Source organism: Heterodontus francisci, chromosome 14 (assembly GCF_036365525.1).
Source record: "Heterodontus francisci isolate sHetFra1 chromosome 14, sHetFra1.hap1, whole genome shotgun sequence".
Taxonomy (NCBI): Eukaryota; Metazoa; Chordata; class Chondrichthyes; order Heterodontiformes; family Heterodontidae; genus Heterodontus; species Heterodontus francisci.
The window spans coordinates 108,969,980-108,986,523 of NC_090384.1; the positions used below are offsets into that span (position 1 = coordinate 108,969,980).

General features: G+C 42.6%; 1 protein-coding gene across 6 annotated transcripts in view; it reads right to left on the reverse strand.

Annotated features, from left to right (window-relative positions):
* The window catches only part of LOC137377218 (cadherin-related family member 5-like), a 251,555-nt gene that overhangs the window by 83,474 nt on the left and 151,537 nt on the right, over positions 1–16,544 (reverse strand). For all 6 annotated transcript variants that reach the window (XM_068046750.1, XM_068046751.1, XM_068046752.1 and 3 more), the window contains 2 exons: positions 4,302–4,399; positions 1,633–1,839 (listed from right to left, as the gene is read on the reverse strand). In XM_068046750.1, the coding sequence (XP_067902851.1) occupies positions 1,633–1,839; positions 4,302–4,399 (305 nt within the window). The remainder of the gene's footprint in view (positions 1–1,632; positions 1,840–4,301; positions 4,400–16,544) is intronic.

The window sequence follows — 16,544 nt, forward strand, 5'->3', positions numbered from 1 at the left end:
GATATTGTTAATGGTTCTCTCTCTTCAGGTGTTGACCCTCCTTTAAATCTGGTGTCATCAACCCTCTCCTTGAAAAACCAACCCTGGACCCAAACACCCTGGCAAATTACAGTGCCATCTCCAACTTGCCTTTCCTCTCCAATGCCCTTGAATGTGTTGTCGCCTCCCAAATCCGTGCCCATCTTTCCCGGAACTCTACGTTTGAATCTCTCCATCAGATTTCCACCCCTGTCACAGTACCAAAACACCTCTTATCAAAGTCACAAATAACATCCTCTGTGACTGTGACAAAGGTAAACTTTCCCTCCTCATTCTCAACCTGTCTGCAGCCTTTGACACAGTTGACCACACCATCCTCCACTAACATCTCTCCACTGTTGTCCAGCTGGGTGAGACTGCACTCACCCGGTTCCATTCTTATCTATCTAATTGTAGCCAGAGAATCACTTGCAATGGCTTCTCTTCTTGCTCCCGTACCGTTACCGTTACCTCTGGTGTCCCCCAAGGGTCTATCCTTGGCCGCCTCCTATTTCTCATCTACATGCTGCCCTTTGGTGACATCATCCGAAGGCACAGTGTTAGTTTTCACATGTACACTGACGACACCCAGCTCTACCTCACCACCAACTCTCTCCACTCCTCCACTATCTTTAAATTATCGGAATGCTTATCCAAGGTCCAGTACTGGATGAGCAGAAATTTCCTTCAATTAAATATTGGGAAGATTGAAGTCATTGTTTTCAGTCCCCACTCCAAACTTCATTCCCTAGCTACTGACTTCATCTCTCTCCCTGGCAACTATCTGAGATTAAACCAGCCCATTTGCAGCCTTGGTGTCACATTTGACCCCGAGATGAGCTTCCAACCACACATTTGCGGCATCACTAAGATCGCCTATTTCCACCTCCGTAACATCACCTGACTGCGCCCCTGTTTCAGCTCATCTGTTGCTGAAACATTCATTCATGCCTTCATTGCCTTTAGACTTGACTATTACAATAGCTTCCTGTCACATTCTACCGTCTGTAAACTTGAGGGCATCCAAAACTCTGCTGCCCTTGTCTTAACTTGCACCAAGTCCCGTTACCTTATCAGCCTCGCTGACCTACATTGACTCCCAGTCAAGTAACATCTTGATTTTAAATTCTCATCCTTGAGTTCAAATCCCTCCATGGCCTCACCCCTCCCTATCTCTGTAATCTCCTCCAGCCCTACAACCCTCCGACATCTCTGCGCTCCTCCAATTTTGTCTTTTTGAGCATCCCTGATTTTAATCGCTCCACCATTGGCGGCCATGTCTTCAGCTGCCTGAGCCCCAAGCTCCGGAATTCCCTCCCAAAACCTCTCTGCCTCTCTAGCCTGATTTCCTCCCTTAAGACACTCCTTAAAATCCATGTCTTTGAACAAGATTTTGGTCATCTGACCTAATATCTCCTTATGTGGCTCAGTGCTATATTTTGTTTTATAATGCTGCTGTGAAGTACCTTGGGACGTTTTATTATGTTAAAGGTGCTATATAAATGCAAGTTGTTGTTGTTGTTGTTGTTGACGGGCTGAGTGATGTTGCACTGATTAATCACAAACCAAGGTTTGTGTGTTCCCCAAACTAATCAGTTGCTTTCTTTTACTTACATTAGGAAAATCATAATCCTCAGCCTGAACTTGTAGAGGTTTTGTGGTTGAACCTTGTCCGATGACAATACTTCCAGCTTCTGAGTTTTCTTGTATAGTTCCATCATAAATTTCCTTTGCAAACTGTGGTGAGTAGTGGCTTAATCTTAAGACATTGAGAGTAACAGTGGTTGTGGTATATTTGTAGTGATCGTTAACCTGGTATGCCTGAGGAATAAATACAGGTGATTATAATCTTAGACAGTCGCACCCATAGAGTCATAGAGTTATACAGCACACAAACAGGCCCTTCGGCCCACTGTGTCTGTGCCAGCCATCAAGCCTATTTATTCGAATACCATTTTCCAGCACTTGGCCTGTAGCCTTGTATGCTATGGCGTTTCAAGTGCTCATCTAAATACTTCTTAAATGTTGTGCGGGTTCCTGCCTCGACCACCTCTTCAGGCCGTGTGTTCCAGATTCCAACCACCCTCTGGGTGAAACAATTTTTTCTCAAATCTCCCTTAAACCTCCTGCCCCTTACCCTAAATTTATGCCCCCTGGTTATTGACACCTCCGCTAGGGGAAAAAGTTTCTTCCTATCTAACCTATCAATGTGCCTCATAAATTTTGTATACCTCAATCATGTCCCCCCTTAGCCTTCTCTGTTCTAAGGAAAACAACCCTAGGCTTTTCAGTCTCTCTTCATAGCTGAAATGCTCCAGCCCAGGCAACATCCTGGTGAATCTCCTCTGCACCCTCTCCAGTACAATCACATCCTTCCTATAGTGTGGTGTCCAGAACTGTACACAGTACTCCAGCTGTGGCCTAACTAGCATTTTATACAGCTCCATCATAACCTCCCTGCTCTTATATTCTATGCCTCGGCTAATAAAGGCAAGTATCCCATATGCCTTCCTAACCACTTTATCTACCTGTGCTGCTGCCTTCAGTGATCTATGGACAAGTGCACCAAGGTCCCTCTGACCCTCTGTACTTCCTAGGGTCCTACCATCCATTGTGTATTCCCTTGCCTTGTTAGTCCTCCCAAAATGCATCACCTCACACTTCTCAGGATTAAATTCCATTTGTCATTACTCCGCCCATCTTACCAGCCCATCTGTATCCTCCTGTAATCTAAGGTTTTCCTCCTCACTATTTACAACACCACCAATTTTCGTGTCATCTGCGAACTTACTGATCATACCTCCTATATTCACATCTAAATCATTAATGTACACTGCAAACAGCAAGGGTCCCAGCACCGATCCCTGTGGTACACCACTGGTCACAGGCTTCCAATTGCAAAAACAACCCTCGACCATCACCCTCTACCTCCTGCCACTAAGCCAATTTTGAATCCAATTTGCTAAATTGCCCTGGATCCCATGGACTCTTACCTTCTTGACCAATCTCCCATGCGGGTCCTTATCAAAAGCCTTACTGAAGTCCATGTCGACTACATCAACTGCTTTACCCTCATCTACACATCTAGTCACCACCTCAAAATTCAATCAAGGTAGTTAGACATGATCTCCCCCTGACAAAGCCATGCTGACTATCCCTGATTAATCCCTGACTCTCCAAGTGGAGATTAATCCTGTCCCTCAGAATGTTTCCAATATTTTCCCAACCACTGATATTAGGCTCATCTGGAGGTTAGTGGGGTCACCCAGGGGTGAGTGGGATCTCCCGGGGACAGTGGCATCTTCTGGGATGGTTGTGATCTCCTTGAAGAGTTTCGATTGCCTAAAGAGGTTGAAGAAGCATTTTCTGGATTTTTCCCACAAATTGGCCCGGTTATTTGCCTGTCCCGGGAGATTATGTGGCTCTGGGGGTAGGGGGTGTTTGAATCATGATTTGCAAGGCATCATAACTGTATGGCTGGATGGACCAGTGGGTAGTTTCTTGACCAACATTTTCATACAATTTTATGTAGCACAGCTGTTCATGTCTGTTGTTTCAGAGAGATATTCGGGTCAGTTTTGTACGGGTCTATCCGATAATCAGAGTGCAGATCAAGGACCGGGTGCATGGAATGCCACTCTCCATCTTCTGGTCACTAAAACTAATCATTAAATATTCAGGAATGTGCAATCGAGAGCAATTCACCAATCCACATTCTCATTAAGCAAGGCTTTGTGTGTGAAAAGAGAAACAGAGTTAACATTTCACATCAATGACCTTTCATCAGAACAGCTAATGAAATGTCACAGACCTGAAACGTTAACTCTGTTTCTCTCTCCATGAATGCTGCCTGACCTGCTGAGTATTTCCAGCATTTTCTGTTTTTATTTCACAAAATGTACCGTGGTCCATATTCCTCCATCAGGTGGAAAATCCTGGGGAGCACAGTGGGAATTCCCTGTGTGCAATTTGAATGGGATAGGCTCCTTGCCGAGAGTGGGATTTCATCATGGTGTCTGTCAGCAACATGCTGTACCCTTCAAATCCAATGAACAGCTTTGAATGCAATTCCTGCGACAAAGGAATAGCTGGAAAAGTTAGTCTAAGGTTGAGAACACTCCCTTCAAAGGAATCTTAAAAAGAAAGTATAGAGTGTGTCTCTTTCGATCATGAAACTTATTTCATTCAGTGAAAGGGGCTAACTTTCAGAATGTATTATTGCAGATCCAGTATTCAGATAAAATTTTCTTTGAACCTGAAGCCATAAAGGATTGTGTACATACCATTACTGTTAGTACAATCGGATCTAGGCTGGTTACAGCTTTAGTCATGGTTATAGCCCCATTGCTTGGATTAATGTTAAAAGCATTGTCAGGAGCTCCTATAAAATGAAAATCAGCAAATGAAAACAAAGCTCACAGATCATTTATTCAACAATATGTCACCATCCAACATTTCTAGTCACCGAATCAAGAGCACAGTACACAGGATTATACAGAAACAGGCCATTCGGCCCAACCAGTCCATGCTGGCATTTATGCTCCACTCAAGCCTCATCTAAACCTATCATCATAACCCTTTATTCCCTTCTATCATTGGGAAAATGCTAGAATCTCTTATTAAGGAAATAATTGCAGGACATTGAGAAATCAGAATGCAATCAGGCAGAGTCAACATGGTTTTGTGAAAGGGAAATCGCGTTTAACTTGTTTCTTAGAGTTCTCTGAGGAAGTAAAAAGCAAGGTAGATAAAGGGGAACCTGTAGATATGGTGTACCTGGATTTCCAAAAGACGTTCGATAAGTTGCCACATCAAAATAAGAGCTCATGGTGTAGGGTGTAACATATTAGCATGGACAGAGGATTGATTAGCTAACAGGAAGCAGAGAAGGGATAAATGGGTCATTTTTGAGTTGGCAAGCTGTAACTAGTGGAGTGCCACAGGGATCAGTGTTGGGGCCTCAAATATTTGCAAACCTTATCAATGATTTGGATGAAGGGACCGAATGTATAGTTGCTAAATTTGCTGATGACAGGTAGGAAAGTAAGTTGTGAGGAGGACATAGAGTGTCTGCAAAGGAATATAGATAGGTTAAGTGAGTGGGCAAAAATTTGGCAGATGGAGTATATAATGTGGGAAAATGTGAATTTGTCCACTTTGGCAGGAAGAATAGAAAAGCAGCATATTATTTGAATGGTGAGAGATTGCAGAACTCTGTGGTATAGAGGGAACTGGGTGTCCTGGTACATGAATCACAAAATGTTGATATGCAGGTCCAGCAAGTGATTGGGAAGGCAAATGGAATGTTGGCGTTTATTGCAAGGGGAATCGAGTGTAAAAGTAGGAAAATGTTGCTCCAGCTGTACAGGGCCTGAGTTAGACTGCAACTGGAGTACTTTGTACAGGTTTGGTCTCCTTACTTATGAAAGGATATAATCGCACAAGAAGCAGTTCAGAGAAGGTTCACTCGACTGATTCCTGGGAGGAAGGGGTTATCTCATCAGGAAAGGTTGAATAGGTTGGGCCTATACACATTGAAGTTTAGAAGAATGAGAGGTGATATTATTGAAACATATAAGATTCTGAGAGGACTTGACAGGGTAGATGCTGAGAGGATGATTCCCCCTGTGAGTGAGTCTAGATCGAGGGTACACAGTTTAACAATTAGGGGTTTCCCATTTAAGACTGAGATGAGGAGAAATTTTTTTCTTTCAGAGGGTCATTAATCTTTGAAATTCTCTTCCCCAGAGAGCAGTGGAGGCTTGGTCATTGAATATATTCAAGGCTGAGTTAGATTCTTGATTGAGAAAGGAGTCAAGGGTTATGGGGGCCAGACAGGAAAGTGGAGTTGAGGCCACAATCAGATCAGAAAATACCTTGTGCAATGGCAGAGCAGGCTCAAGGGGCTGAATGTTTTATTCCTGCTCTAAATTCTTGTGTTCTTGGCTTCTCTTTAAATGCATCTATACTATTGCTTCTGTGGTAGCGAGTTCCACATTCTTTTTTTAATTCATTCATGGGATGTGGGCATCGCTGGCTAAGCCAGCATTTATTGCCCATCCCTAATTGCCCTTGAGAAGGTGGTGGTGAGCTGCTTTCTTGAACCGCTGCAGTCCATTTGGGGTAGGTAGACCCACAGTGCTGTTAGGAAGGGAGTTCCAGGATTTTGACCCAGTGACAGTGAAGGAATGGCGATATAGTTCCAAGTCAGGATGGTGTGTGACTTGGAGGGGAACTTGCAGGTGGTGGTGTTCCCATGCATTTGCTGCCCTTGTCCTTCGAGGTGGTAGAGGTCGTGGGTTTGGAAGGTGCTGTCTAAGCAGCCTTGATGAGTTGCTGCAGTGCATCTTGTAGATGGTACACACTGCTGCCACTGTGCGTCAGTGGCGGAGGGAGTGATTGTTTGTAGATGGGGTGCCAATCAAGCGGGCTGCTTTGTCCTGGATGGTGTCAAACTTCTTGAGTGTTGTTGGAGCTGCACCCATCCAGGCAAGTGGAGAGTATTCCATCACACGCCTGACTTGTGCCTTGTAGATGGTGGACAGGCTTTGGGGAGTCAGGAGGTGAGTTACTCGCTGCAGGATTCCTAGCCTCTGACCTGCTCTTGTAACCACGGTATTTATATGGCTACTCCAGTTCAGTTTCTGGTCAATGGTAGCCCCTAGGATGTTGATAGTGGGGGATTCAGTGATAGTAATGCCATTGAATGTCAAGGGGAGATGGTTAGATTCTCTCTTGTTGGAGATGGTCATTGCCTGGCACTTGTGTGGCGCAAATGTTACTTGCCACTTATCAGCCCAAGCCTGGATATTGTCCAAGTCTTGCTGCATTTCTACATGGACTACTTCAGTGTCTGAGGAGTCGCGAATGGTGTTGAACACATTGTGCAATCATCAGCGAACATCCCCACTTCTGACCTTATGATTGAAAGAAGGTCATTGATGAAGCAGCTGAAGATAGTTGGGCCTAGGACACTACCCTGAGGAACTCCTGCAGTGATCTCCTGGAGCTCAGATGATTGACCTCCGACAACCACAACCATCTTCCTTTGCGCTAGGTATGAGTCCAAGCAGCAGAGAGTTTTCCCACTGATTCCCATTGACTTCAGTTTTGCTAGGGCTCCTTGATGCCATACTCAGTCAAATCCTGCCTTGATGTCAAGGGCAGTCAAACTCACCTCACCTCTTGAGTTCAGCTCTTTAGTCCATGTTTAAACCAAGGCTGTAATGAGGTCAGGAGCTGAGTGGCCCTGGAGGAACCCAAACTGAGTGTCACTGAGCAGATTATTGCTAAGCAAGTGCTGCTTGATAGCAAGTTGATGACACCTTCCAACACTTCACTGATGATTGAGAGTAGACTGATGGGGCGGTAATTGGCCAGGTTTTTGTGTACGGGACAGTGTTGTAGCTGTACTTGAACAGCTTGGCTAGGGACGCCGCAAGTTCTGGAGTACAGATCTTCAGTACTATTGCTGGAATATTGTCAGGGCCCACAGCCTTTGCAGTATCCAGTGCCTTCAGTTGTTTCCTGATATCATGTGGAGTGAATCGAATTGGCTGAAGTCTGGCATCTCTAATGCTGGGGACTTCAGGAGGAGGCCGAGATGGATCATCAACTCGGCACTTCTGGCTGAAGATTGTTGCAAATGCTTCAGCCTTATCTTTCACACTGATGTGCTGGGCTCCCCCATCGTTGAGGATGGGGATATTTGTGGAGCCACCTCCTCCAGTTAGTTGTTTAATTGCCCACCACCATTCGCCACTCTCTGGGTAAAGAGGTTTCTTCTGAATTCCCTATTGGAATTATTGGTGACTCTTATAGTGATGGTCTCTAGTTTTGCTCTTCCCCACAAGTGGAAACATTCTCTCTGTATCCACTCGATCAAAACCTTCCATAATTTTCAAGACTTCTATTTGGTCACCATTCAGCTTCTCTTTTCTCAAGAGAAAAGAGACCCAGCCTGTCAGTCCTTTCCTGATATGTATACCCACACATTTCTGGTATTATCCTTGTAAATCTTCTCTGCACCCTCTCCAGTGCCTCTCTATATCCTTTTATCATGCAAGGCCCCCACCTGCCAAGGATGAGGCACATTAATTTTGTCATGAACATTGATTTTAAACTGTTACTGGAGTGAAGAAAGGACTTGTTAAACAGATCAGCCGTGGCTGGAAAATACATTTGCATATTAGCAGACGGTGATTGGAAGGACAAAGGACCATTCCCTGACACATTCAACCCACAATGGACCTTGATCACCAGGTATTGTGTATAAGAGGAGCATTCCAGAGACTGCTAAGGTGATACAATCCAAGACGTGGTCAGACCAGTCAGTCACATGACTAACCTGCTTGACAACCTGGGTTTTTCTGAATTGTACGAACTGTTTGAACTCAGAGTTTCTGTTTGCTCCTGGACTGAGAAAATCTCTCCTTTCTGCTCCCTTCTCTTCTCACAAGCCTCTAAATCCACTAAAGACACATGAACCCAAGAGAGAAAAGTCTCTTACAGCGAACAAGGTTTACGAAGAATACTGGGACCCAACAAAAAGCAAGATCTACCTACAATCAAGGACTCTACAGTGAGCTCGAAGAACTGTAACAAAAACTCTTCAGATATTGCCTCAAACTTTTCCACTTTATTTTTCTTCTGCTCTTTTCTGTCTCTATTTGCATGTATGCCTTGTGTATGCAAGCAAGTGTGGGCATGTCGTGCATTCGTAGGCATCAACTGAATTAAGAGTTTAAGTTCAAATGTAATAAATTTCAACTTTTCTTCTTTAAACTGAAGAAAACCTGTTTGTGCTGGCTTCTTTGTCTTATAATTGAAAAGTGGTGAATAAGGATTCACCAAGGGGGAGCTGAGAAACACGGTGTGTTTAAAATTAAACCCTGTTACAGTAAGACCAGGTGAAGGCTGAAAGGGAACCCTAGACCCCTTTCTCACATGGTCGTAACAACTTTTAATAATATGGTGACCAGAACTGCACACAATCTGTGAGTTTGGTCTAAACAAGGTTCGATATAGGTTTAGTATAACTTCCCCACTTTTCAATTCTACCCCTTTAGAAATAAACCCTAGTGCTTGCTCTGCCTTTTTATGGCCTTGCTAACCTGTGGCAAAACTATTAGTGATTGGTGTATTTGTACTCTGAGATGCCTTTACTCCTCTACCCTACCTAGACTCACACCTTCCAAATAATGAGTGGCCTCCCTATTCTTTCTACCAAAATGTACTACCTCACATTTCTCTGTGTTGAATTTCATTTGCCAATTATCTACCCATTCTGTTTATTAATGTCCTCCTGTAATTTGTTGCAGTCCTCCTCAATATTGACTATCTCTCCCCGCCCTCCCAATTTGGTGACATCCGCAAATTTAGAAATTGTGTTTTTGATTTCCCGATGTAAATTGTGAACAGCAGTGGACCCAGCACTGATCCTTGTGGAACCAGTTCCCAACTTCTGCCACTCTGAATAACTACCCTTTACTCCCACTCTCTGCTTTCTGTCTTGAAGCCAGCTAGCAATCCATTCTGCCACTTGTCCCCTGACTCTGCATTCTCGGACCTTATTCATTAGTCTATTTTGGGGCATCTTATCGTAGGCCTTTTGAAAATCCAGAGAAATTTCATCTGCTGCATTACCATTGTCCACACTCTCTGTTACCTCCTCAAAAAATTCAATAAGCTTGGTCAAATAAGATTTTCCCTTTTGAAATTCATGCTGACTATTCATTATTATATTTTTCTCTTTTCTAAATGTTCTTCTATTCTCTCCTTTAGTTGGGATTCCATTGTTTTCCTACCACTGATATTAAGATGACTGGCCTATAATTCCCTGGGCATGTTCTGTCACCCTTCTTAAATATAGGCATTACATTAGCTATCCCCCAGTCTTCTGGCACTGCATCTTTTTCTAACAAATTATTAAATATGTCTAGTAAAGCCTCTGCTGTCTCTTCCCGAGATTCTGTTAAAATGCGTGGATGCAATCCATCCAGACCATGGGCTTTATCCTCTTTGAGTTCGATTAATTTATTCAATTTATTTAAATGCACTTATCTCATCATTCAATGCCATGTCTGCCTTTTCTGTCTCTCTGGTAAATACCGAAGATAAATTTTTATTTAATATTTCTGCTATCTCTCTATCATTACCTGTGATATTATCCTGTCTATCCCTTAATGGTCATATTCCCATCACAGACTTCCTTTTTTATTGATGTGCCTGTAAATATATTTTAATATTTTGTTTTATGTTCCTTGACAGTAGTACAGTGGTAATGTTAGTAGACTAATAATTCAGATCCTGGGCTAATTCTCCAGTGACATGAGTTCAAATCCCCCCACAGCAGCTGGGGGAATTCAAGTTGAATTGATTAAGAAATCTGGAATGAAATGCTTGCCTCATTAATAATAACCATGAAGCTACCGGATTGTCATAAAAACCCACCTGGTTCACTAATGTCCTTCAGGACTTCAGGAAAGGAAATCTGCCATTCTGCCCTGGTCTGGCCTACATGTGACTCCAGACCCACAGAAATGTGGTTGACACTGAACTGCCCTCTGAAATGGCCCAGCAAGCCACTCAGTTCAAGGGTAGTTAGGGATGGGCAAGAAATGCTGGCCAAGCCAGTGATGCTCACATCCCAAGAATGAATTTAAAGAAAATCATTTCATAGTTCCTTTTTATCTTTTTTTTTAACTTCTCTCCTAATCTCTTAGCATTATCTTTTATCATGCACTCTTCTGCTGTCTATGTCACGATGTCTGCCTCTTTCCTAATCCTCAATTGTTTTCTAATGTCTTTATTCATCCATAGAGTCTCACCAGTGTTTAGTTTGTTCTTTCCTTCTCGTGGAATATATATTTTTCTGCACGCTGTTGAACACTGTTTTAGATGTTTCCCATTGTTGTTCTACATTGATGTTTGCAAATATTGTTGCCCATTTTATTTTCCCAAGTTCTATTCTCAGCCCCTCAAAATCAGCTTTTCTCCAATTTATTAACTTAGTTTTCATCACATTTATGTCCTTCTCTGTTGTCATCTTAGAGCGTATTATATTATGGTCATTATTACCTAGATGTCCCCCTACTTTTACTTCTCTTATCTGCTCTGGTTCATTCCCCATTGCTGGAACCAATTGCAAATTTCCCTTGTTGGATTTTGAACATATTTGTTTTGTAAGGAGTCTTGTGCATATTGTAGGAACTCTATTCCCTTATCTCCTTTTACCAACCTCTTCTGTCCGATTAATATCGGGGTAGTTGAAATCCCCCATGATTTTTTTTTACTCAGTTCCCTAATTTGTCTGCATATTTCTTCCTCCACCTGCACACAAACATATGAACATAGGAATTAGGAGCAGAAGTAGGCCATTCGGCCCCTCTAACCTGCTCCGCCATTTAATAAGATCATGGCTAATCTGTTTGTGTCTCGAATTCCACACTCGCATCTACCCCCGATAACCTTTTATACCTTTGCCTAACAAGAATCTATCTACCTCTGTCTTAAAAATATTCAATGACCCCACCTCCACCACCCTCCGAGACAGAGAGTTCCAAAGTTGCAAAAACTTCTCCTCATCTCTGTCCTAAAAGGGCGACCCTAATTTTAAAACAGTGCACCCTAGTTTTGGACTCCCCCACGAGAGGAAACATCCTTTCCACATCCACTTTGTCAAGGAAGTTTAGGATCTTATAAACTTCACTCGAGTCTCCCCTCACTCTTCTAAACTCCAGTAAAAACAAGCCCAGTCTGACCAACCTTTCCTCATAAGACAACCCGCTCATTCCAGGTATCAATCTAGTAAACCTCCTCTGAATCACCTCCAATGCATTTACATCCTTCCTTAAATAAAGAGACAAGTAAAACAAATCTACATTGAGTTACATCGAATATACAGCACAGAAATAGGTCATTTGGCCCAGCTGTATCTATAATATAATATTCACCTCAAACACTCTCCGTGGAAGTGAGGTCCACATTCTCACCACTCTCTGGAGAAAGGAGTTCCTCCTGAATTCCCGATTGGATTTATTAGTGACTATATTGATAACCCCCTAAGTTTTGGTCTCTTGTACGTGAAGCGTTCTGGTATCAGGGGTTGGAGTGCCATCATGGTTATGTTACTCTGTATCCCAGAGGCTTGGACCAATGGTCCAGAGACTTGAGTTAAATTCAATTAATTAAATAAATCAGGAATAAAGAGCCAGCATCAGTAATGGTGACCATGAAACTACTGGATTATACCAAGCTACCATAAAAACCCATCCTAAAGGGAAGGAAATCTGCCGTCTTCACCCGGTCTGGCCTTTATGTGGCTCTTAATGCCCTCTGAAACAGCCTAGCAAGCCACTCAGTGGTATCTCAAGGGCAATGAGGGATGGACAATAAATACTGACCTTGCCAGCAATGCCCACTTCCTGTAAATGAGCAAAGAAAAAAGGTGGAACCATCCTTGCTATGTCTACCCTATCAAACTCCTTCATAATCTTAAAAAAATATCAATCAGGTCATCTCTCAGCCTTCTGTCTTCTGGAGAGAAGAGAACCCAGCCTGTTCAATCTTTCCTAATAGTTATAACCCCTCAGTTCTGGTAGCAACAGTGTAGAGACTACATCGGGCCAAGTAGCTGTGACACCTCTTTAATCTCTCGCGAGACAGAACAAGAAGGTTTGAGATTCATTAATAAGTTCTGGTCACCGCATTATAGGAAGGATGTGGAAGCTTTGGAAAGGGTGCAGAGGAGATTTACTAGGATGTTGCCTGGTATGGAAGGAAGGTCTTACGAGGAAAGGCTGAGGGACTTGGGGTTGTTTTCGTTAGAGAGAAGGAGGAGGAGAGGTGACATAATAGAGACATACAAGATAATCAGAGGGTTAGATAGGGTGGATAGTGAGAGTCTTTTTCCTCGGATGATGATGGCAAACACGAGGGGACATAGCTTTAAGTTGAGGGGTGAAAGATATAGGACAGATGTCAGAGGTAGTTTCTTTACGCAGAGAGTAGTAGGGGCGTGGAACGCCCTGCCTGCAACAGTAGTAGACTCGCCAACTTTAAGGGCATTTAAGTGGTCATTGGATAGACATATGGATGAAAATGGAATAGTGTAGGTCAGATGGTCGGCGCAACATCGAGGGCCGAAGGGCCTGTACTGCGCTGTAATGTTCTAAAAAAAAAAGTATTCGAGTTGTGGTCTCACCAGTGCCCTGTATAACTGAAGCATAACATCCTTACTTTTATTTTCAATTCCTCTTGTAATAAAGGATCGCATTCCATTGGCCTTCTTTATTACTTGCTGTACCTGCATACTAACCTTTTGAGACTCATGCACCACAATACCTAGATCCCTCTACACCTCGGTCTTCTGCAGTCGTTCTCTGTTTAAGTAATACTCTGCTTTTTTATTCTTCCTGCCAAAGTGAACAACTTCACATTTTCCCACATTATACTCCATCTGCCAGATTTTTGCCCACTCACTCAGCCAATCAATATCAGTCTGCAACCTCCTTATGTCCTCTTCACAACATACTTTCTTACCTATCTTTGTGTCATCTGCAAATTTAGCTACCATACCTTCGCTCACCTCATCTAAGTCATTGACATAAATTATGAAAAGTTGAGGCCCCAGCACAGACCCCTGTGGGACTCCACTCATCACATCCTGCCAATCAGAAAAGGACCCATTTATGTATACTCTCTGTTTTCTGCCAGTCAGCCAATCTTCTATCTATGCTAATATGTTACCCCCTACACCATGAGCTCCTACTTTGCGCAATAACGTTTTTTGTGGCACCTTGTCAAATGCCTTCTGGAAATCCAAGTACAGTACGTTAACGGGCTCCCCTTTATCCACGGCACATGTTACTCCTTCAAAGAACTCCAATAAATTGGTTAAACACGATCTCCCTTTCAAAAAGCCATGCTGACTATTCCTGATTACCTTGAGTTTTTCTAAGTGCCCAGCTATAACCTCCTTAGTGATCGATTCTAACACCTTCCCCACAATAGACGTCAAGCTAACTGGCCTATAGTTACCTATTTTCTGCTTGCCCCCTTCTTGAATAGAGGGGTTATATTTGCTATTTTCCAGTCTAATGGAACCTTTCCAGAATCTAGCGAATTTTGAAAAATTAACACCAATGCATCTACTACCTCATCAGCCACCTCTTTGAAGACTCTAGGATGAAGCCCATCAGGACCCGGGGAATTGTCAGCCCGCAGCTCCATCAGTTTGGTCAGTACCGCTTCCCTGGTGATTGTAATTTCACCAAGTTCCTCTCTTCCTTCCACCTCCTGATTTACAGCTATTACAGGAATGTTTTTTGTATCCTCGATAGTGAAGACAGAAGCAAAATATTTTTTCGTTTCATCCGCCATTTCCTTATTATCTACTATTAACTCCCCATTCTCACTCTCTAGAGGATCAACACTCACCTTTTTTTTGCTCTTTTCCTTTTTAAATACCTGTAGAAACTCTTGCTATCCATTTTTACATTTCTAGCTAGCTTCCTCTCATACTCTAATTTCTTCCTCCTCATTAACCTTTTAGTCATTGTCTGCCATTCTTTATATTCTGACCAATCACCTGACCTGCCACTCATCTTTGCACAATTATATTCTTTTTCCTTAAGTTTGATGCTTTCCTTAACTTCTTTAGTTAACCACGGATGGTGGGTCCTCCCCTTAGAATTTTTCTTTATAGTTGGAATATACTTATCCTGAGTATTCTGAAATATCCCCTTGAATGTCTGCCACTGCTTCTTTATTGATCTATTTCCTAACCTAGTAACCAGTTCACTTCAGCTCACTCAGCTTTCATGCCCACATAGTTGCCCTTATTTAAATTTAAAATACTAGTCTTAGACTCATTCTTCTCTCTTTCAAACTGGATGTAAAATTCAAATCATATTGTGGTCGCTGTTACCTAGAGGTGCCTTTACTCTGAGGTCATTAATTAATCCTGTCACGTTGCACAATACCAAGTCTAATATAACCTGCTCTCTGGTTGGTTCCAGAATGTGCTGCTTTAAGAAACTATCTCAAAAGCATTCTATGAACTCCTCATCCAATCTTTATTGCCAATCTGATTTTTCCAGTTTATATGTAGATTAAAATCCCATGATTATTGCTGTCTTTTTATCACAAGTACCCAATATTTCTTCTTGTATACTTTGTCCTACATTATGATTACTGTTAGGGGGGCTGTAGACCACTCCCACTAGTGACTTCTTTCCCCTACTATTCCTCATCTCCACCCAAACCGATTCTATATCCCGATCTCCTGAACCAAGTTCATCTCTAACTATTGCACCGATGCCATCCTTGATTAACAGTGCTACCCCTCCACCTTTACCTAGCTTCCTATTCTTCTTGAATGTCATATACCCTCAATATTCAGGACCCAATCCTGGTCATCCTGTAGCCACGTCTCCGTAATGGCTATCAGATCATATTTATTTACTTCAATGCGTGCTATCAGTTTGTCTACTTTGTTATGAATGTCACATTCAGATACAGAGCCTTTAGTTTTGTCTTTTTGTTATCTTTGTAACACTTAGTCTTGACTGTTGGTGTGCTCTTAGGTTTTCTCCCACTATTAGGTGATCTGTAGACTACACCTATTAGTGCGGTTGATCCTTTATTATTTTATATCTCTGTCCATATGGATTCTATTTTTGTCTTGCTGATAGCTGTGTCGCTTTTTTCTACTGCCATTATGTTATCCTTGATAAGTCCAGCTACTCCTTTTTCCCTCTCTATCCTTTCTAAATATGCTATACCCTGCAACAATTAGTTCCTTGTGTTTCGGAGTAGATATAGTCTGCAGCAGCAAGTGTCATTGTTTCTTGACGAACAGAGAGCAACAAACATGGAACAAATTCTCCAACAATAACTGGTCTATGGAAAGCTGGAAAAACACCAACCACATCAAGTGCCATTGGACAAAACTGGGCCAACAAATCTTTAAAAGTGAGAGGGCCAGGAGACAAAGCTATAAAAAGTAGATGGGATCTTAAGATTTATAACTAGGGGCACAGAATACAAAAGCAAACAGATAATGTTAAATCTGTGCAAATCACTGGTTAGGCACCTACTAGAATATTGTGTTCAGTTTCAAACACAGAAGGATGTCAAGTCTTTGGCGAGGGTGTGGAGGAGATTTGCCAAGATGACCCAGGGATGAGAGGTTTTAGTTATGATGAGAGACGAGGGAAAGGTTCAACAACAACTTGCATTTATGTAGCAACTATAATGTAACGAAATGCTCAAGGCACATTACAGGAGTGTCATAAAGTAAAATTTGACTCCGAGTCACATCAGGCAATATCACAACAGGCAACCAAAAGCTTGGCTGAAGACGTAGGGTTAAAGGAGAGTCTCAAACAAGGAACAAAAGTTAAAGAGTTGGAGAGGTTTATGGAGGGAAATCCAGAGCATAACGCCCAGGCAGCTGAAGGCATGGCCACCAATGGCGGGACGATTAAAACCAGGAATGCTCGAGGCCAGAACTGAAGGAACGC